The sequence below is a fragment of the Rutidosis leptorrhynchoides genome, chromosome 2 (assembly GCF_046630445.1).
Source record: "Rutidosis leptorrhynchoides isolate AG116_Rl617_1_P2 chromosome 2, CSIRO_AGI_Rlap_v1, whole genome shotgun sequence".
Lineage (NCBI taxonomy): Eukaryota > Viridiplantae > Streptophyta > Magnoliopsida > Asterales > Asteraceae > Rutidosis > Rutidosis leptorrhynchoides.
Genome location: NC_092334.1, coordinates 542,019,669 through 542,042,503, shown reverse-complemented (window position 1 = coordinate 542,042,503; position 22,835 = coordinate 542,019,669). Strand labels below are relative to the sequence as shown.

Here is a 22,835-nt window from a genome sequence, read left to right as displayed (position 1 = left end):
GAATTGAAAATTTGTGAAAGTGAGTTTCATTACTCCCTTTTATATATATTTTTGGGCTGAGAATACATGCGTTGTTTTATAAACTGTTTTACGAAATGGACCTTGACAAGTCCCATTCGGGGTACGAATGCTTTAGTACTTCGATTGATATATACTGATTGCGATGGCCGGTATATAGCATGCAGATTGCGAAATGCCTGTATGCGGGGGATATTCTATATGCATCCTGTTAGTTCGGTTACCGAGTGTTCACCATATGAATGATTTTATCTTTATGCAGATTGCGAAATGCCTGTATAATGATTATGGAAATGAAAATGAAAACGAAAATCTTGTGGTCTATTAAATTATTAGAAATGAATATTTATGATAAACTAATGAACTCACCAACCTTTTGGTTGACACTTTTAAGCATGTTTATTCTCAGGTATGAAAGAAATCTTCCGCTGTGCAATTGCCCAATTTAAAGATATTATTTGGAGTCATTCATGACATATTTCAAAAGACGTTGCATTCGAGTCGTTGAGTTCAACAAGATTATATTAAAGTAAATGACAGATTAAGTCATTTATAGTCTGATTATATTGTGAAATGGTATGCATATTTGTCAACTATCGTTGTAATGAAAGTTGTCTTTTAAAAACGAATGCAATGTTTGTAAAACGTATCATATAGAGGTCAATACCTCGCAATAGGACCAAATGTTATTGTATTCGTCCATATGGATATGGACGGGCCGTTTCAGTTTACGTTTTGTTATATGTATATTAATGTTTCGTTGTGATGTAGCTAACCCTCCGGGTGTTGCTGGATGGCGTTGTTCACATCATCGTTGGTGAACTTACTTTTTTGTTGATGTTCTTAGCCTGTTGCTTAGTGATCGTACGGTATGCTTAGATTAGCTTGCATTTATGCTTGGATGCTCCGGTATGCGTTATTTGATTTATTGTGTGGCGTGTCCATTTTATGCATATATATGTATGTAGTATATTCTCACTCACTAAGCGTTAGCTTACCCTCTCGTTGTTTACATTTTTATAGATTTGCATGGAGGCGGTGGCTCGGGTAAGCGTGGGGACTAGTGGACTTGCGTAGTTTGCTTTAGAAGATGTGCTTATGGATCGATTATGATTGGGTAGCGTATCCTCAATCACCATGCTCGGTTTTGTTGGACATTAAATTAGTCGGGTCGTGTTTGCCCGTTCGGATATTTAAACGATGTATTAAATGTTTTAAAAGTCTATTGAACTTACTATTATTGTTAAAGATGTTTTTGGAAACATAATTGGGACCTAAATATTAATGTATTAAAGAAAAAAAAATTACGGGCCGGTTTAATACGGGTTGGGTTGTTTCAAGTGGTATCAGAGCATGGTCTAAGGGATTTAGGCGACCTGAGATAGGTGCCTAGACTTAGACTTTTGTGTGTGCTTATTTGTTGCGGGACTTGTAGGTGAACGGGTCGGACGGGGACTTGGTTAGTGCCTTAGCGTGTAGGTGAACTAACTAGGATTTTGGCTTGTGTTGTGATGTAATTCTTGCGTGTGTTTATATCGCGTAGAATTTTCGTTGTGTTGATTTTATCATCGAGCGAGGCGGTCGTTGTACTAACGAGTCGATACGGCATGTGTGCGTAATAAGGACTTGCAAACCTTATTACGGGTGTAAATCATGTCTAACAAGTGATGTACGACGAGTGTTTAGCAAGATGGGGCGGTGTTGTGCATGCGGTTCTATACGTTCGTGGACTAATCGTTTTGAATTCTTTAGAATCACGACGCGAAATGAGATCGAGACGAATGATGCTGAGTTTAACGCTAGAGTTGTGGCCGCCGTTGCGGAGCAAATGGGTGCGTTTCGAGAAGAAATGGATAGGAAGTATTTCAAATTTCAAAGTAGTGGTGAAATGGAGCGTTGTCATAAGAGCTTCATGAGGACTAAACCCCCGATGTATGATGGGAAACCGGATCCTTTGGTAAGCACAACTTGGATCTCGAATGTCGAAGGGTGTTTTCGTACTATTGAATGCCCTCCCGAGAAAAGACAAGGCTCGCTACTAGTTTGTTGCGGGGTAGGGCGAAGGATTGGTTGGATGGTAAGATTGATCTTGCTGGTGGTGAACCGTTTATGGCGTTATCATGGGACTAGTTTAAGAAGAAATTCTTCGAGGAGTTCCGGACTTCGGCCGACTTGTCGGAATTGCGTAATGAGTTGCGAAATTTGCAACAGGGTTCTATGGATTTGAATACTCTCAAGACGACCTTTATGGCAAAGGCTCGTTTTTGCCCGGAGTATTTGGGAAATGATCGTTTGTTGAATGCATTGTGTTATGCATGTTATTGTTATGGGTGACGTTCCTAATGGAAGTACCCTATGGTGACGTTTTGATTGATGGGCGAAAGGCGTAAGACTTGGTGCAAGCAAGCATTCCTTAGTGTGTGAGAAATGTTTCTACCAAGCCATGAGAATGGGCTTGGGTGTTGGTTGTTAAGCGCGTGTTTGCTTTCATGTTGAAGTTGATGAACCATGAGGTTCGACGGGTGGTTAGAACCCTAATGATCGAGTGTTTGATCTCGACGTATGTTGGTAATGGAGTCTACGGGACGCAACGATAGGTGCCTTTTTCATACCTACTAGCGTGGCGTTTGACTCCGATTGTGTTGCGGTTACATTGTACTTAGGGTACCGGAGAGAAACCCTTAGGTACATGAGTGACTAGATGGAGATTGACAAACTATAGCAATTGGAAGGTTGCAAGAACGAAGTTTGTGTGAATTGTGGTACACTTTTCGTTCGAAGTGTTTAAAGATAGGTTAAAATCCTTCGTAGGCTCAAGGTCGGAGCAAGATGTGGTCTCATTTTATCCCGTTTCGAATTCCTTAAATTAGTAGTCTCATTTTATGTATATAACTCATTGTTAATATACTTAATGAGATACTTACTTATCATAATACCATGTTAAATACATACATATATATATATATATATATATATATATATATATATATATATATATATATATATATATATATATATATATATATATATATATATATATATATATATATATATATGTAGCGACCCCGACAAATCGTCAAGTGACGGCGTCGTCTACGTGGGTCCCTTTACCTGGTCATAAGTCTTTATGACAACGTTTGACCAAAATATGTCGCCTTCATTTCAAAATAAAGATTGTTTCCAAAGTTTACAAGAATTGTTCAACCAAAAGTTAAGTTACAAGGTTATAAGTACAAATGAAATCTAGGCGACATGGTTTAAAGTAAAGTCAAAAGACGCTCCATGAAATGCATGTATACTCGACATCCAATGCAAGTATCAATTAATGAGCGGAAGCATGTATCACATATCGTGCAAGACCTGAGAAAAACATAGAAATCTGTCAACGAAAACGTTGGTGAAATCATAGGTTTAGTAAGTAAATTGTATTGAACCACAAGGTTCTTTAAGAATTGCTCAACCAAAATCGTTCACATTCCAAAATAGTATTTGTATCACGAGCACCCAATTATCAAGGCTTAACCGAATCTTCCCTCTGAATTTTGAATTTAGTGTTAGAACTTACACTATACATTGTTGAAATTATATTTCATTCACTAACGGTAGCGAACCGTCTGAATGAGGGTTTGTTAAACCCGTATGGCCACACAACATAATTACACGCTTACACTTACACCCTGCAAGTGGAACTAATGATAATTGGATTGAGGACTTTTGTTCAAACTCGTATGCATCCTTGTATTCGTATTTGTTCACAATGTAAAAGCATGAAAAGTAAATAAGTGGGAAATGTATGTGTTTCTCAGCCCACGATGTAAAGAATAAAAGTGATTAAAAAGTGGGACTATGATCTCACCTTGAGTACAAGAGTTAATAAAGTACTTCAACAAGTAACCGTGTGCAAGGACAAGGCTAGTCTTGACCTAAACATATAGGTTATATCAATAACGGTAAACACAAACGGTCAAAGATGTTCAATTAGTCCTATGGCTCGTTACGACTCGATTATGAAGCATGTGAGTCAAATTGTCAAGTTTCATGCAAGATACAAGTATAGAATCATGTTAGAAAGATTGCATAATTAATTGGTTAAGTTTGACAAAAAGTCAAACTTGGTCAAAGTCAACGAAAAAGTCAACATGTTCGGGTCGGGTCTCGGACAAATTTTCTATGCTAGTTATTCATATATAAGCATGTTAGAACAAGTTGCATGCGAATTGGAAGTCTAAAACATGGCAAACATTTCACGTGAAACGGACATTGGAGACAGAAGCTGGGCACGGCTTATGCCGCGCCGCGGCCAGGCCTGTCGCGCCGCGACAATGGTCGTGGCCTGGTCCCAGGCCTGTTTCACTTGTTCAAGACTTGGTCAATTTTCAAACAAACGCAAAACTCAAACCGTAAACAACTAGAAGACGTATCTTATACCGTTGGAAAGCTCTTTTGACAAGGAACACAACTAAACATGTTTCACCAAACAAAAACATCATTTATAATAGCCGAAAACTCATCAAGTGATCATTAAACGTTCATTTTTAAGGTTTCAAGTTCTTCAAATGCAATTTGAGTTTCGGGAAACCAATTCACACATATAATATGCCGTTTTGAAGGTAATGAAACATACATTACAACTAAACACTAATAATTAACATTCCATGGCATTCAAGCATCCAAAAATTCATGTCAAGAACTATCAAACCCTAGTCAAACATCTCAAAATCAATAATCATGTTTTTGGAGTTTCCTTAATCAACCTATACATCAAAATGAAGCTAATGATACTAGTAACACTTTTAAAACATGCACTTTAACAATCTAACAACATTTGTTCATCCAAAATCAAGGATTTAGCAAGTAATTTCATATTGAACTAGTTACACCAAAAATAACGAATCGAGCATACAAATTACATACACGACATCACAATGAGCCATAGACACTAATTAACAACTTTATAACTCAAAAATCTCAAGAACACATAAAATTAGTGATTTTAGAAAGTTACCCAAATGAGATGAAGTTGGTATCAAATTGAAGAGGATGAAGAGAGGATTCCAAATATGTATTTTGTTTTGATTGAAGCTTGCTAGATGTGATTTAGATGATGATTCTTTGATTTGAAGAATTGAAAGAAAATAGAGAAGTATGAAAGAAAAAGAGAAATGAAATGAAAAAGAAGATGGGGAGGTAGTTGACTAGTCAAAGTGCTAGTCACTTCTTTGTCTTTTTGGCAAAACTAGTCCCTCTTGTTCGGGTGCGGGTGCGGGAATTGACCAAACGAATATTTTAAGTTACACGGGAGTACGGGAGATATTAGAATCCGATAACGAGAATATTTAAAATGTTACATAACAGAGGATACGAATCTAGATACGAAGGGTATTATTTAAACAGAAAAAGACGGGCATTAAAATAATTTAACGAAAAAAAAAATGCGGGATGTTACATTATCCACACCTCAAAAGAAATTTCGTCCCGAAATTTAGTTGGAAGTAATAGTCGATATCTCTTACTCGCGACTTTACGTGGTCAATGGTATGAATAAGTGAAAGTACGTCCTTGAGTGTTCCCATGAATTTGGATAGTCAGGGTTTTACGTTGTATTTGGGTTTAGTCTTACGATCCCCGGTTTCAACTGGTTTTTCCCTATGAAGAGAAGTTGTCATCGGTAGTTGATGTATCTAGCAGGATTGCACGCTCCTGTTCGGCAGGACACGTTTCTAAGTTTGTTACTCGAAATGTAAGGTAAACGGAAACTTAATTGAGTCGAAAGTTCTAAACGGTAGGAAGCGGTTCCAATACGCCCCAAGGTTTCATAAAGTTCAATATTGCGGATATATCCTTTTCTCGATTTCCCAAAATGAATTACACCCTTCCAAGGTGCGGTTTCTCAATATTACACTGTTACACACAGGGATTTTGTGAGGTTTTCATCTAAGTTTGGTATAACTCTTCTGTCGACAATGGGTTGCCTCGAGCCCTTCTCGGACTTGAACGATCTCAATTGTTGTTTCTTGATGGAGTTCAGATTTCGGTGGTTGATGCTTTGGTTAAATGAACAGGGGTATGACATTAGCGGTCATATGGGGTTTCAGAAAGTGCGTGTGAACACACGAGTGGTAACTACTGTTGTAAGAGTGATCTACTAAAGGTGACAATACGAGTTTGTGACATGTCTTTCCAAGACATAAATCGTTCGTTTTCTCGGTTCGTCGGTTTGTGGGTGGTACGCGGTACTCATGTCTAAGCGGGTCTCCAAGATTTCTAGAAGTGAAGCGAGTATTTCGATACGGGATAATTGACAAAGATACACCGTGTTGGAATAGAATCTCTTTAAGATGTGCTTGAACAAGATAGTTAGGGTTCGTAAGTGTTCGTTAGGGCTATCCACCCTCGTGGCGAATACTAATGTAATATGAGGAATTTCTCTGTCCATGGAGAAATGTTACACGGAGTTTCTTTAAACGGAAATGCGAGCGATAAAGATAGGGGTGAAATGAGGACTTAGAATAGGATGAGCTTACATCTCGAGGTTGCCATAACGTGCCTCTAGTTGTCAAAAGTTGAAGTCTGAAATAGAAACGAGATAGTACACGTAGTTGTATAGTTCGGGGTTGAATAATAGTTGGCCGATTATCAGGAACACAATGACATTAAGTCAAAGAAGAGTGAAGTATCATTGGATTGTGTGTTATCTTAAGTTCCAGTAATATCAGACGGTAACGGTGAAATATCAGAGGTGTGTAGTGTGGTACGCGATGACGAGAAAATTGATCGGATCCACAATTTAGTATTCGCCTTCTTCGTGCAAAATAACGAATTTTAGTTACGTTAATTTTTGAGTCGAGAGAGTATGCCTTTCGGCGTTCATGTAGAAATATTTCCATGTTTGAGTTCCATCTGTTGCTATACGATTTTAACTAGAAATGTTGGTGTGAAGAATCACGCTCAAGGTTCGAACACGGAGAGGTTTAAAGTTTTCCCTTAGTGAGTTAACGAGTTTAAAAGTCGGGTAACACGAGAAAAGTCAGAAATGAATCTTCGGTGATAACAGGCGAGTTCTAAGATTTTACGAATACAAGTCTGAGTTGAGAGAGTTTCATGATCACGTGTGGCTTGATTTCGAGATTGATTGTAATGCCTTGACCATTAACATCATGGTCTAGAAAATTTGACTTCGTTTAACAGAAATTCTCACTCGGAGAATTTGGTATAGAGTTGCTCTTTTCTCAAAGTTCGAGCGTAAGATGATGATGTTGTTCGTTTGCCTTCTTTACTTGAATAAGTTAAGATGTCATCTATAAATGTGATAACAGATTTGTCTAGATAAGTTGCATACGTGGTTTAGGAGGTTCATGAATACGGACGAGCCTTGGATAAATCGAATGGTACTAAGAGGGATTTACAACTAACGTTGCGAGTTCGGAAAAGACTCAGGAGACATCGTCTCCCTTAACCCCCAATTGATGATAACCGGAACGGAGGTCGTTTTGGAATACACACGGGATTCATGCAAGAAATCATGAGGTCATGGATGCGAGGGAGAGGGTATCGGTTTCCAACCGAAAATTACTCAGTTCACGATAATCTATACAAGATGATGGGGAAACATTTTTTTTTTTTTTTTTTTTTTTAACGAATAGGTTCCGAGCTCCCTAGTTCTATAGGTGTCAAGTCAAAAGTCTTAACGTATATCCTCCAATAAAATTTATAGGCACACAATATTTTCCGTTGGTCACTTAAATTGCCTAAGTAATGTCTAGGGGAAAAAAAGGTGAAGTGCAAAGAGTATGAGTCAGAGCCTTGTTTATAAAACGTCTAACGGTAACCGAATCGAACAAACATGAAACGTGAGAATTTCGAGAAGAAACATACCCGTGACTAGTCCATCGTCGTCTCGGGCATCCTAGGCGTTGATGTTGAAAGTTTAACGGCGTGCGTTGGGGTTGATTTTCTTATTTGGGCACGCACTCCTAAAATGACCCGGTTGGCCACATTCAAAACAAACACCCGTCTTGGGTGCATTGGGCTCCTTTTGAGCGACGGGAGCGGTATTCCTACAATCGTGGGCTACATGGCCACTTCTTTGACACTTCAAGCAAAAAGGTTTGCCACATTCACCTAAATGATGTTTGTAGCACTCGTTACAATACGGTAGGTGTCCGGTATAACCTTTCTTGTCGTTGGGGATGAAGGGCTTCTTGGCGGGGTTGTTGTAATTGCTTGATTGGGGGGCTTCCCATTTTCTTTTGTTGTCACCCGATTTATCCTCGGCTTTAGGTGCCGGCACTTCAATTTCGTCCACTGTTTCAATCAATTGGCGGGCCATATTCAAAGCCTCTTGGTGGTTAGCGGGTTTGGATGACATTACTCCTTGTTTGATGCTCTTGGGGAGACCATCCATGTAAAGTTCAACCCTTAAAGATTCGGGGTTCACAAGATTTGGGCACATCAAAGCAAGTTCGGAGAATCGTTGATTATATGCCTTTAGGTCATTCCCGACCGCTTTTAAAGTTCTTAGTTCGTGTTCGAGCTTACGGGTCTCTTCGCGCGGGAAGTATTCGGTGATCATCTTTTTCTTTAAGTCGGCCCATGAGAGTGTGTGGGCTTCATCGATACCCACCGACATCACATACGTATTCCACCATGTGAGGGCGATACCGGCAAAAGTGTGGGTGGAATATTTGACTTTGTCTTGGTCCCGACAACCGCTTATGCTAAAAACGGCTTCTGTTTGCTCAAACCATCGGGTGAGCACAACCGGTCCTCCGGTCCCATCGAAGGTGTGAGGTTTGCACCCCATGAAAGTTTTGTAGGAGCAACCCTCGTTTGAATTACCGGCTCCATGGTTGTTGTGGTTGTGGTTGTTATTGTTGTTGTTGGAGGAGTGACCGGCCATGGCCGCATCCACGGCAGTGGCTATCATACGTTGGAGGGCTTGTTCGGGAGTTTCGGGAGGAGCGCGTCGACGAGCCATTGTTCCTTCATGACACAAGAATATCGTTGGTTAGTATTTTCAACAATACTAACCGGAGTATGGAATAAGGATAGAGAGAAAATTTTCCTTGACTCGCCCTAAATTCTTTATGTCATAATGTCGGAACGTCCATGTGAATCACCGTAATATAATCCCGGAAATTATATTACCCTGATTCTCATGTGCATTTAACATTACTTCATAAAGTCAAGGTGGCGCGTCAACAAAATTTATCAACGTAAGATCAAGATCGAATACGAGTTAGATATGATAGAAGAGTTCGAGTATAAATGCACAAATAGTCAAGTAATTCCTACTGCAGTCTATATGCCGGTTGTAGTCTAGATTCACCTATGTACCCTATGACTCGGGGTGGACACAAATGAACTCTAAATCCCTACAACCAAGGCTCTGATACCACTTGTAGCGACCCCGACAAATCGTCAAGTGACGGCGTCGTCTACGTGGGTCCCTTTACCTGGTCATAAGTCTTTATGACAACGTTTGACCAAAATATGTCGCCTTCATTTCAAAATAAAGATTGTTTCCAAAGTTTACAAGAATTGTTCAACCAAAAGTTAAGTTACAAGGTTATAAGTACAAATGAAATCTAGGCGACATGGTTTAAAGTAAAGTCAAAAGACGCTCCATGAAATGCATGTATACTCGACATCCAATGCAAGTATCAATTAATGAGCGGAAGCATGTATCACATATCGTGCAAGACCTGAGAAAAACATAGAAATCTGTCAACGAAAACGTTGGTGAAATCATAGGTTTAGTAAGTAAATTGTATTGAACCACAAGGTTCTTTAAGAATTGCTCAACCAAAATCGTTCACATTCCAAAATAGTATTTGTATCACGAGCACCCAATTATCAAGGCTTAACCGAATCTTCCCTCTGAATTTTGAATTTAGTGTTAGAACTTACACTATACATTGTTGAAATTATATTTCATTCACTAACGGTAGCGAACCGTCTGAATGAGGGTTTGTTAAACCCGTATGGCCACACAACATAATTACACGCTTACACTTACACCCTGCAAGTGGAACTAATGATAATTGGATTGAGGACTTTTGTTCAAACTCGTATGCATCCTTGTATTCGTATTTGTTCACAATGTAAAAGCATGAAAAGTAAATAAGTGGGAAATGTATGTGTTTCTCAGCCCACGATGTAAAGAATAAAAGTGATTAAAAAGTGGGACTATGATCTCACCTTGAGTACAAGAGTTAATAAAGTACTTCAACAAGTAACCGTGTGCAAGGACAAGGCTAGTCTTGACCTAAACATATAGGTTATATCAATAACGGTAAACACAAACGGTCAAAGATGTTCAATTAGTCCTATGGCTCGTTACGACTCGATTATGAAGCATGTGAGTCAAATTGTCAAGTTTCATGCAAGATACAAGTATAGAATCATGTTAGAAAGATTGCATAATTAATTGGTTAAGTTTGACAAAAAGTCAAACTTGGTCAAAGTCAACGAAAAAGTCAACATGTTCGGGTCGGGTCTCGGACAAATTTTCTATGCTAGTTATTCATATATAAGCATGTTAGAACAAGTTGCATGCGAATTGGAAGTCTAAAACATGGCAAACATTTCACGTGAAACGGACATTGGAGACAGAAGCTGGGCACGGCTTATGCCGCGCCGCGGCCAGGCCTGTCGCGCCGCGACAATGGCCGTGGCCTGGTCCCAGGCCTGTTTCACTTGTTCAAGACTTGGTCAATTTTCAAACAAACGCAAAACTCAAACCGTAAACAACTAGAAGACGTATCTTATACCGTTGGAAAGCTCTTTTGACAAGGAACACAACTAAACATGTTTCACCAAACAAAAACATCATTTATAATAGCCGAAAACTCATCAAGTGATCATTAAACGTTCATTTTTAAGGTTTCAAGTTCTTCAAATGCAATTTGAGTTTCGGGAAACCAATTCACACATATAATATGCCGTTTTGAAGGTAATGAAACATACATTACAACTAAACACTAATAATTAACATTCCATGGCATTCAAGCATCCAAAAATTCATGTCAAGAACTATCAAACCCTAGTCAAACATCTCAAAATCAATAATCATGTTTTTGGAGTTTCCTTAATCAACCTATACATCAAAATGAAGCTAATGATACTAGTAACACTTTTAAAACATGCACTTTAACAATCTAACAACATTTGTTCATCCAAAATCAAGGATTTAGCAAGTAATTTCATATTGAACTAGTTACACCAAAAATAACGAATCGAGCATACAAATTACATACACGACATCACAATGAGCCATAGACACTAATTAACAACTTTATAACTCAAAAATCTCAAGAACACATAAAATTAGTGATTTTAGAAAGTTACCCAAATGAGATGAAGTTGGTATCAAATTGAAGAGGATGAAGAGAGGATTCCAAATATGTATTTTGTTTTGATTGAAGCTTGCTAGATGTGATTTAGATGATGATTCTTTGATTTGAAGAATTGAAAGAAAATAGAGAAGTATGAAAGAAAAAGAGAAATGAAATGAAAAAGAAGATGGGGAGGTAGTTGACTAGTCAAAGTGCTAGTCACTTCTTTGTCTTTTTGGCAAAACTAGTCCCTCTTGTTCGGGTGCGGGTGCGGGAATTGACCAAACGAATATTTTAAGTTACACGGGAGTACGGGAGATATTAGAATCCGATAACGAGAATATTTAAAATGTTACATAACAGAGGATACGAATCTAGATACGAAGGGTATTATTTAAACAGAAAAAGACGGGCATTAAAATAATTTAACGAAAAAAAAATGCGGGATGTTACAATATATATATATATATATATATATATATATATATATATATATATATATATATATATATATATATATATATATATATATATATATATATATATATATCATGTCGTTTTTACAAGTTTTAACGTTCGTGAATCGATGGACAAACTGTGTGGTCAAATGTTTACATGAAACTCATTTTAATTAATCAAGTTTTAACAAATTTGATTGTTTAACATGTTGGAAACATTTAATCATGTGACTATTATTCTCATATAATATATTCATGGAAAAATACGGGTTATTACACAAACCAACATCACCCACCGTCACCACCGTAATGGATTTGGAAATGAACAGATCTAAGGGTGCATTTGGACAAACTCCAACGAAAAACGTTTTAAACCACTAGCAAAACGCCGTCTTCCACTGCTGAAAACCTCCGTCTCCGACCTCCAAAAAACAATTTCAACAAAAAAAATTAAAAAAAGATTTACTTCCATTGGTAAAATATGTTCAGAAAAGATTTGGGTGGGAGTTGAGAGATTTTTTTTTAGTTGATGAAATATGTGGAAAGAAAAAATTTGGGTGGGAGTTGAGAGATTTTTTTTAGATCTAGAATATGTTACTACATTGGAACTCGAGAAAACATATGGTGTTTGATGTTTTAAGCGTTTGGATGGGATAACTTCAGTGTAATTTCCTCTTTGTATTTAAACATATCTATTCCCCCTATTTAACTCTAAAGAACTATTTAAAATTTATACCCATTTCCTCTTTTCATTAAATTAAATTAAAATTTTATACCGATTTCCCTTTTTCATTAACAGCTTTTAGTTTTAGCAAGTCAAATGACATATGAATAACTAAGATTTACTAATCTGTAGTATTTTTCAATATAAAAAAGTTATTATTGAAAGTTGCTATTAGCCATCACTTTATTAATTACTCTAATATTATTTCAAACGTTTACATGTTTACAAGTTTTTGTTAGAAAATAACAACCGTAGTAGAAATAAATGAAAAAAAAAAAAAAAAAAGTGTTGTACATAATAGTTAACATGTAGCACTATATAACTAGCATCATGTATCTAAGCTTTCAACTCACATAGAATTCTACATTCTACATATATACTAAAACCCATGAGGGTTTTGGTCCTTTTGAGCCAAAAACCAAAAACAAAAAAATAAAAAAATAAACAACTTCTCCCCCCAAGTTTTAACAATATGCAGATTCACCCCCAAAACAGGGGTACAAAATGTCAAATCCTTATTTTAATTAATAAACTCTACCCGATTTTTCAAAGACGCATATCTTCCCGCTCGATGCGAGTTAAATTTTTCCGAGACCACCGTTCAGCTTAAAAAAATCTCAAGAACTCAACGGGACTAACTACACGCGAAACGGACATCATTAAAAAAAAACTAAATAACGGCCCTATATTCTCGCTCGGTGCGAGTTAAATTTTTCCGAGACCACCGTTCAACTCGAAATAATTATACGAACACAACGCGACTAACTATACGCGAAACGAACATCGGTAAAAAAGCTAAAAATTTCTAGCTATATTACATACATATACATACACGTCCAACAAATAACCCAACCTACTAGATATATTATGTACCAAACAACGTATATCCAAATTCGACCGCGCGTCGAATACAACCGTTTTTTTCTAGTTACTAACCACCTATGCAAACAACTTCTTATATTAGCGTAAACAACAACTAAAAAATCAACCTCGCTGCGAAGCGAGGGCACCTTTCACTCGTTTAAAACAATTGAAATGAATTGCAAACTTACATTGTATACATTTAAGTGTCATATCGTACTTCACACTTTGCGAACATCTATCGCAATGAACATCGGTTTCAATTCCCCGAACAAATGAAAGAGGGTGTTGGTGAACGTGAGCAAGGTTATGAATTCCCTCGAACTTTATATTCGCATAGTATGTTTCTGATTCAAATATGAATGGAGCACAATCGGTATGTACAGACTGAACACACTTTTGACAATGATAGAAGAATCTACTAGGATCTAATGTAAGTTCACAAATTTCACAAAAGTAATCACTCTTATGATTCTCAATCGGAAAGTAACTCAACTTCATCGGGTGTTTGTCAACTTTGTGTGTAATTGTCTCGCTCACTAATAAAGCACAATTGGCATGTAAATGAATATTGCAAACCTCACATTTGAACTTGGCTCCCCAATCATATGGATGCATACACAAATGACATAACCTTGTTTCACTGAAGAAACCTGGCATAAATAGAGAAAGGATGTGATTTGGGTGAGAATTGTGAGTAACTCTTTTAGGTATAAATGCACAACAAACATCGACATAGTATCGGCATTCGACACAACAATAAACAAATCCATTACTAGGTAATTGGCAAACACCACAGTCGAAAACATTAAGAAACTCAGGATTGATCTTTGGATAGTATATCAAGGGATGTTGCGGGTGACAAGGGTGGTCGTTTACTTTAACTGGAAGACGGGTGCACCACTCATGGAGTACAAAGTCGCAATTCTCATCCTCATTGGCGCATACGTATAACGGTGGTGTTATAATTGGTTTCGCACATCCATTACATAAAAGTTGAATCTTTTTCATTGGGTTATGATATGAAACATTTCTAGCTCTATAAGAGGCTGTTGGTTGCGTAATATCCACAAGAAGTAGTGGATGTTCATGACTAATATGTTTTTTGATCACATCATTAGTTCCAAATGTCATTGATCGAGTATCTTTATAAAACATGTTTTTTAATAAACTATAAGTTTCATCAGGAAAGGGAAGGTGAAGAAGATCTGGGTACTCATCGTCTTCATAATTTTTAATGAGATTTCCGGTACCTATTAATTAATTAATTAATGAAATGCAATAGCTTAATTAATATAAAAAAACCGATCGCATAAAAAAACATAACTTTTATATTAATAAGACCTAAGTTGATTAATTAGAAGTAATTATAATCGTAAAAGTAGTTAGGTGTTTGATAGATATAATTACCAGGAAATGTTAAGATGGACATGAAGGGCTCGCGTGTGTTTGTTGCACAATCAAGATGGGCATAGTATCTGCACTTGTCACATTCATAAATCCAGATATATTTGTCATCAAAATAAAGATTGCATACCCTACACTTCGGATCAGTATACGAACCACTTCTATATGATTTTTGACAGGAATACGCAAGTGTGAGTGGGTGAGTATGGGAGAAACGATCATGTGTGGTTTGTTGGATAAGCAACCTTTTAGGCAAAAAGACACAATCATTGTGTATCAATGGGCTAGAAGGACAATCGACACATTGATAAAACAAACCTTTATGTTCCTTCCCACATGCCTCACATTTGCATAATATTTGTTTGCCACTGGCAACACTTGCAAGTGGGTGCATATGGCTAGGGTGATGAATGAGGTTGAGTCTTAAATATCTTGTAGCACACTTGATGGGAACGCGCCCGTTATATGTAGTAGAAACGTAATAAAAATGAAAACCATAATGAAAGGTTTCACAAATAACGCAAAACAAATTCATGAACCTAAAGGTAGTAGGTATTTGGGAGAGAGTAAGAGTATTTGCTATGTGTGAAGTATGGTATTTCATGGTTGTCGGAAGATCTTTACAAAACTTGTGAATCGAATAGTGACAATGATCACAATTGTAGTAATACCTATGATACCAATAAATTGTTTCTTCACATATATCACATTGACATTCAAAGTCTGGTTTTCTAACTAAATCTTTCTCGCCATCATCATCATCTTCATCACTCTCTTCTTCATAGTTTATATGTTTTGACCACATATCAATGTGATTTAGTGGGTGTTCATGTTCAATGATCATCGTTATCTATTTTTTCAGAAATTAAATAATGAGACACAAAAATGAATTGATTGAAAACTGAAAAGAAAATCTTTAATTTAGTAACATAAGGATGAAAAGATCGATAGAGATGACCTTATTATATAAGTTAGCAAGTGATGCAAGTATAACACGAATTTTTTCGAAACACGTCATCTTTTTGATAAAAAAAAAAGTGTAATGGAATGTTTATGTTACTTGCAACAAATGGAATTGTATCTATACCTACCTTTAGTCGTTCACAAGATAATACTTTACTTCATTTCCCACGTATTCATAAACTTATTTGCAAGTTCAATGGCGGAGCCAGGATTTAACGTTAAGAGTGACACTATGGACTTAAAGTAACGTTAAGGGTGGCCAATTCAGGAAGGCTTGTTAATCTTAACGTTAAGGATGACACTACGGACTTAAAGTGTAATACCCAGTCAGAATCCACTAACGGCGTATTAACTATGGTCCCACAGTTAACGGTCACGCCCTCTATATGAGACGTTTCCGAAAAGTATTCGCATTAAGTTTGAAACGGTAAAGTCATTAAATATAGAAATAATTCTGAAAAGTAGTTTGACATAAATGACCAACATAAGTAATCCCAAAACATTATTTTGAAACAACGGTTTTCAATGCGAATATAAGTTCTTGAAATAGAAATGATAAACATGCTGGACTTCACTCCAGTACTTAGCAACAAGCAATCAAAGTAACCTCAGCTAGCGGAAGCATTACCTCTAAGGACCTGAGATAAATACATGCAAAAGGTCAACGAAAACGTTGAGTGAATCTACAGGTTTAGTAAAGCATTTATCGTAAGTTAGGCCACGAGATTTCTGAAATAAAAGCATCGTAAAAATTATGCATTATCATGAGCACTTGATTATAAGACTTTAACCGTGCGGATAGCTAAAGCGCTACACGTCTTCCTTTTACCCTTTCTAAGCATACACCGATCAAGTGTACAAGTTACAACAGAATAAGCACCCTGTACGTTGAGGCGGGGTTTGTCAAACCTAACGGTACCGTCCCTATAAGTCGAGCTTACGTAAAGTAATTAATATAATCAAGCTAAGGGAATTTTGATCTGAACTCATATGTATATTCGTTTAAGTTACTCGTGCCTAATATGTAAAATATTTGAAAAAGTATGTTATCTCATCCCATGTAAAAAGTAATAGGGACTGTAGACTCACCTTTGCAAAAGCACTGAAAAACTTCTTATTAAAATCGTACGGTAGTTGGACAGTCACGATCGATAAACGCAACCTAGTCAAATAGGTTACCTTAAGTAAATATATAAGTCACACTATGTCAACCCTTAGTGTACGCATAGTCCTAGTGCTCAGACTGACTCAATAGGCAAGTAAAAGTCAACTAGTCCAAGCAAGTCAACAAAAGTCAACCAAAGTCAAACCAAAAGTCAACTCGGTCAAAGTGGTCAACTAAAGTCAATGATCTCAGTAGGTCATGCAATCATGGTCAACATGTCAATCCTAAGTCAACTAACATGTTCTAGTTCACAGTTTGACAATTACACGTTTACAGTTTATCGTTAAGCATCAAATTCATACACGAGTCGCAAACAACGCACATAATTCAAAGTACATAAGTCATGGTAATATGGCCAACTCAAGATCACAACTAGACTCATAAAAATTTCCAAAAAGCTTGGCCAGGGCCTCATACGATATCTACAAGTCAGGTTTCAGAAAGGGTCTAGTTATGGTTTACCAAATCAGTTTCTGCACGCGCAACAGTTTTCAAAAAATTCTCATTTGAAATTGAAATTAGCTTTTAACAAATAGCCAATTGGAGATGACTCTAGACACTACAAATTTTTAGTGATAAAATAACCAAAGCAATCCATGTAGCCAATTTGTACAGTTAATTCAATAAATTCAGACCTTCAGTTTTCGAACAACAATCAGACATGTCATTTGGTGATGCATATAACACATAGTAAACAACGTTTTCAGAAGCTAGAATAATGAAATATTCTTAGGAACATATAAATAACAACATACCAGAAGACCAAAGTCTCAAACAATTTCTAGTTCATGTGAGATCATTTAGCGTGCATACGGAAACAGTTTCGGCTCAATACGAATCGCCAATTTTCATTTAGTCAAACCGAGAGCAATACAAAACCTTTTAACATGATTCTAAAGTCTATCTTGAGTGATTTTTAACAAGGAGTTCAATTGTTATCATTTCAATGACCAATTCATAAAGCATATATTCCAGAAAATTCGTATAGCATGCAAAACCCTAACGAAAACTTCGATTGATCATAACTTACACATACGGTAACGAAAATACACAAATCCAAAGTCCAAATTTATTAATTTTTCGAGATCTATTCATCTAGATACATTATATGATCAGTACACAAACTCATCTAATCATATTCATAGCAATTAAATTCGTGATTCATACAAAATACATCAATCGCGCAAAATAACGACTAACAACGACTCTAATCGCAATCAATTGAGCACTAGACACTAATACACTATGTAATTGAATAAAAATCAGATCTAAAAAGATTAGGGTTTGAGAGATTTTACCACCAATCAAGCAATTAGAGGTACGAATGGATAGAGCTTTGCGTGTAGATCGCGATTATATAAACGATTGGATGATCGGGCAACGATTTGATGGTGTTCTTGAGCTTGAAGTGGTCGACTTTTTTATGGGGAAGGAGGCTGAATTCGTAAATGATTGAGGGAGGAAGAAGGCGTACATAATATTTTGTAGTTAGGTCTAATTGTGCATTGGTTTATATATGGCAGGAAGTTAAATTAAGCAAAAGCCCACAATTTAAAAAGAATGGGAGCCCCCCCACCCCAATTGAATGGATTTCGGCCAAGAGGGCTAAAAAGGGGTCCTATGGACTCTACAATGTTGCTAGATGATTTTCTATGGGATCCCGTTATGGATGTAAACAAAAGAAGAATAAACAAGTGGGTCCCACGTGGGCCATACCAATAATGTAAATTAGATATCGTGTCCTTTAATTATTATATTGTATATACGCGTGATAAGAGTGTGGGCCATGAAGGCCATAGTTGTCTAGGAATCTATCTAGAAGATAATACGTGTGCGGTGTGTATTAAAAGTAGATTAAGTGCGCGTGCCACAACAATAATGTAAACGATCGTAGTGCGTGGGTCTCAGAGGATCTGTAAATAGCGTCATGGCTCGCCTATAAAAGGAAGCCTTAGTTGTCATTTGTAATCAGGTTGTATTTTGATAATAAACCTCACTTGGTTTTCTCTGTTGAATCTTTTGATTCTGAATAGCAGAGCCCCCGTTGTTGAGTCCTAGCGGATTCTGAATAGCGACACCTATCTGAGCATTATATATTCGTTGTTTAAAGGCACAGTCGAATATAACCCAGCAACATATATTCTTTGTTTAAAGGCACAGTCGAATATAGCCTAGCAACATATATTCGTTGTTTAAAAGCACATTGAATATAAACCCCCGTATATCAATCACCAGTTCATAAATAAGTCATCCAACTTAGGTATCCATCGTTATCATGAATCCATTATTAGTTAGATGTCCTTTTCATCCAGTGAATCCATTCATTAATATTTGGATCCTCACGATCCGTAAACATCTTCATTAAATTCCGCAATCAGACGTGTAGAAAAATCCTGGTATCAGAGCTAGCAGCACGATTCAAGAAAAGCAGTTGCACCTTCAGAATTCTGCATCAAAAGTAATCAAGAAAAAAACACTCAGGTATTTCAATGATGGAGGCAGTTATCAGGCAGATTCAACACCAATTACAGCAAAAAAGAGAACAAATTCAATCTCACCAACGACAACTCTCAATTTTTCAGAGGGAGGAGGAGGAATTACAGGAAACACTAAAAATTTTAACCCAACAAAAAACCACCAAAAAAAAACTCCAGAAAAAGTCAAAAAAGAATCATCCTCATCAACAGTACCTTCATCATCAATGTCAACACAAAATTCACAACCACCACAGGAACCAATCATCATCAACCTAGAAGAAACGGAGCAAGTTCCACAAACACCTAAGAAACAAAGTTGGTATGAAATGACTGGAGAAGAAGAACAATCTCAACAAACATCAAGTCCAGAAGAACCAAAGAAAAAATGGTATGTCATTTTTGACGGACCATCCAAAGGAATATACAATAATTGGGCAACAGCAAATCAGTTCATAATAGGCAACCGCGTAACGCATAAAAGTTACACAACTCTAGAAGCAGCGAAAGCAGCATTTAATGAAGCATATAAAACAATAGCAACTCAACCAGCTAATGAAACAAAACGTTCAGGATCAGGAATGATTAGTCTCAACCATTATCTTTATGGTCAAACAGCAAGTCCAAATGCCATAAATAGAATGAAGAGTATTCTCTCTACAACATAATATGAAAACAGAAAAAAGCCATCAACAGAAAGATTCCAAAGGCTATGGGATAGTCTTGTAAATTACAACGAAAGTTATTCAACAATGATGTTTTATCCAAAAAATAGGAGAACTGGCCCTAAAGCAGTTTTCTTACCAGAAGCATCACCATTAACAATATCAGAATACTTTGTCCACGGACTAATCGATACCCTCTATATCGATGGTCGGACACTTCATGAAATTAAAGAATTCCCTCAAAAAATGGATGTAGACAAAAGAAGAATAAACAAGTGGGTCCCACGTGGGCCATACCAATAATGTAAATTAGATATCGTGTCCTTTAATTATTATATTGTATATACGCGTGATAAGAGTGTGGGCCATGAAGGCCATAGTTGTCTAGGAATCTATCTAGAAGATAATACGTGTGTGGTGTGTATTAAAAGTAGATTAAGTGCGCGGGCCACAACAATAATGTAAACGATCGATAATGTAAACGATCGTAGTGCGTGGGTCCTAGAGCATCTGTAAATAGTGTCATGGCTCGCCTATAAAAGGAAGCCTTAGTTGTCATTTGTAATCAGGTTGTATTTTGATAATAAACCTCACTTGGTTTTCTCTGTTGAATCTTTTGATTCTGAATAGCAGAGCCCCCGTCGTTGAGTCCTAGCAGATTCTGAATAGCGACACCTATCTGAGCATTATATATTCGTTGTTTAAAGGCACGGTCGAATATAACCCAGCAACATATATTCGTTGTTTAAAGGCACAGTCGAATATAGCCCAGCAACATATATTCGTTGTTTAAAAGCACATTGAATATAAACCCCCGTATATCAATCACCCGTTCATAAATAAGTCATCCAAGTTAGGTATCCATCGTTATCCTGAATCCATTATTAGTTAGATGTCCTTTTCATCCAGTGAATCCATTCATTAATATTTGGATCCTGACGATCCGTAAAAATCTTCCTTAAATTCCGCAATCAGACGTAGTGAAAAATCCTGGTATCAGAGCTAGCAGCACGATTCAAGAAAAGCAGTTGCACCTTCAGAATTCTGCATCAAAAGTAATCAAGAAAAAAACACTCAGGTATTTCAACGATGGAGGCAGTTATCAGGCAGATTCAACACCAATTACAGCAAAAAAGAGAACAAATTCAATCTCACCAACGACAACTCTCAATTTTTTAGAGGGAGGAGGAGGAATTACAGGAAACACTAAAAATTTTAACCCAACAAAAAACCACCAAAAAAGAAACTCCGGAAAAAGTCAAAAAAGAATCATCCTCATCAACAATACCTTCATCATCAATGTCAACACAAAATTCACAACCACCACAGGAACCAATCATCATCAACCAAGAAGAAACGGAGCAAGTTCCACAAACACCTAAGAAACAAAGTTGGTATGAAATGACTGAAGAAGAAGAACAATCTCAACAAACATCAAGTCCAGAAGAACCAAAGAAAAAATGGTATGTCATTTTTGACGGACCATCCAAAGGAATATACAATAATTGGGCAACAGCAAAACAGTTCATAATAGGCAACCGCGTAACGCATAAAAGTTACACAACTCTAGAAGCAGCGAAAGCAGCATTTAACGAAGCATATAAAACAATAGCAACTCAACCAGCTAATGAAACAAAACGTTCAGGATCAGGAATGATTAGTCTCAACCATTATCTTTATGGTCAAACAGCAAGTCCAAATGCCATAAACAGAATGAAGAGTATTCTCTCTACAACAGAATATGAAGACAAAAAAAGGCATCAATAGAAAGATTCCAAAGGCTATGGGATAGTCTTGTAAATTACAACGAAAGTTATTCAACAATGATGTTTTATCCAAAAAATAGGAGAACTGGCCCTAAAGCAGTTTTTTTACCAGAAGCATCACCATTAACAATATCAGAATACTTTGTCCACGGACTAATCGATACCCTCTATATCGATGGTCGGACACTTCATGAAATTAAAGAATTCCCTCAAAAAATGCAAGATGCAATCACCCGATACAGAGATAACTTCGCTAAAGAAAGAGAAATATTCCTTAGAATGCACTCAAGCTATCCAATATTCAACAAAGATCAACAGCTACTTATCCCGTCATTCACAATAGCATATCTCAGAATTAGCAATGGTAACTACCCAACAAGAGATGAAGCACTAAGAATAACTCCCACAGTCGATCATCTAGTAACATCGCTAGCAGGAGTCTATTTCGGATCCTCAAAAATAGGAAACGGAAAAGAACAGCAAGAAAATGTAAGGATCAACTATATTCACAAAAATATATTGATCTATTCCAGCATTAATGAAAAAATTGATGAACAAGGCCTTAATCTAATCAACAACTTTGAAGAACCCTTCGAAGCATTCACAGGACAACTCGCTTCACTTCCAGAAGATATGAAGAGACAATTATGCAGACAAATATCTAAAGCACCAAGGCATAGTTGCGAATACTGCCAAGATGAAGACATATCTCCTGCATCATAATTTCTCAACTTTTGTCTTTTTGAAGAAGGGAGGGATGTAGACAAAAGAAGAATAAACAAGTGGGTCCCACGTGGGCCATACCAATAATGTAAATTAGATATCGTGTCCTTTAATTATTATATTGTATATACACGTGATAAGAGTGTGGGCCATGAAGGCCATAGTTGTCTAGGAATCTATCTAGAAGATAATACGTGTGCGGTGTGTATTAAAAGTAGATTAAGTGCGCGAGCCACAACAATAATGTAAACGATCGATAATGTAAACGATCGTAG

At 36.9% G+C, this 22,835-nt stretch overlaps 1 protein-coding gene across 1 annotated transcript; it reads left to right on the top strand.

Moving 5' to 3' along the window:
* Positions 1 to 21,472: 21,472 nt before the first annotated feature.
* On the top strand, positions 21,473 to 22,560 carry LOC139889648 (uncharacterized). The gene is made up of 2 exons (XM_071872586.1): positions 21,473 to 21,828; positions 21,918 to 22,560. The coding sequence occupies exons 1-2, from the start codon at positions 21,473 to 21,475 to the stop codon at positions 22,558 to 22,560; spliced, it is 999 nt and encodes a 332-aa protein (XP_071728687.1).
* Positions 22,561 to 22,835: the final 275 nt, after the last annotated feature.

Excerpts from the sequence above, each read along its gene's own strand:
- LOC139889648 (XM_071872586.1), top strand. The coding sequence starts at position 21,473 with ATGACTGAAGAAGAAGAACAATCTCAACAAACATCAAGTCCAGAAGAA. Across the intron at positions 21,829-21,917 it reads GAATATGAAGACAAAAAAAG|GAGAACTGGCCCTAAAGCAG; the intron begins GCATCAATAGAA and ends TCCAAAAAATAG.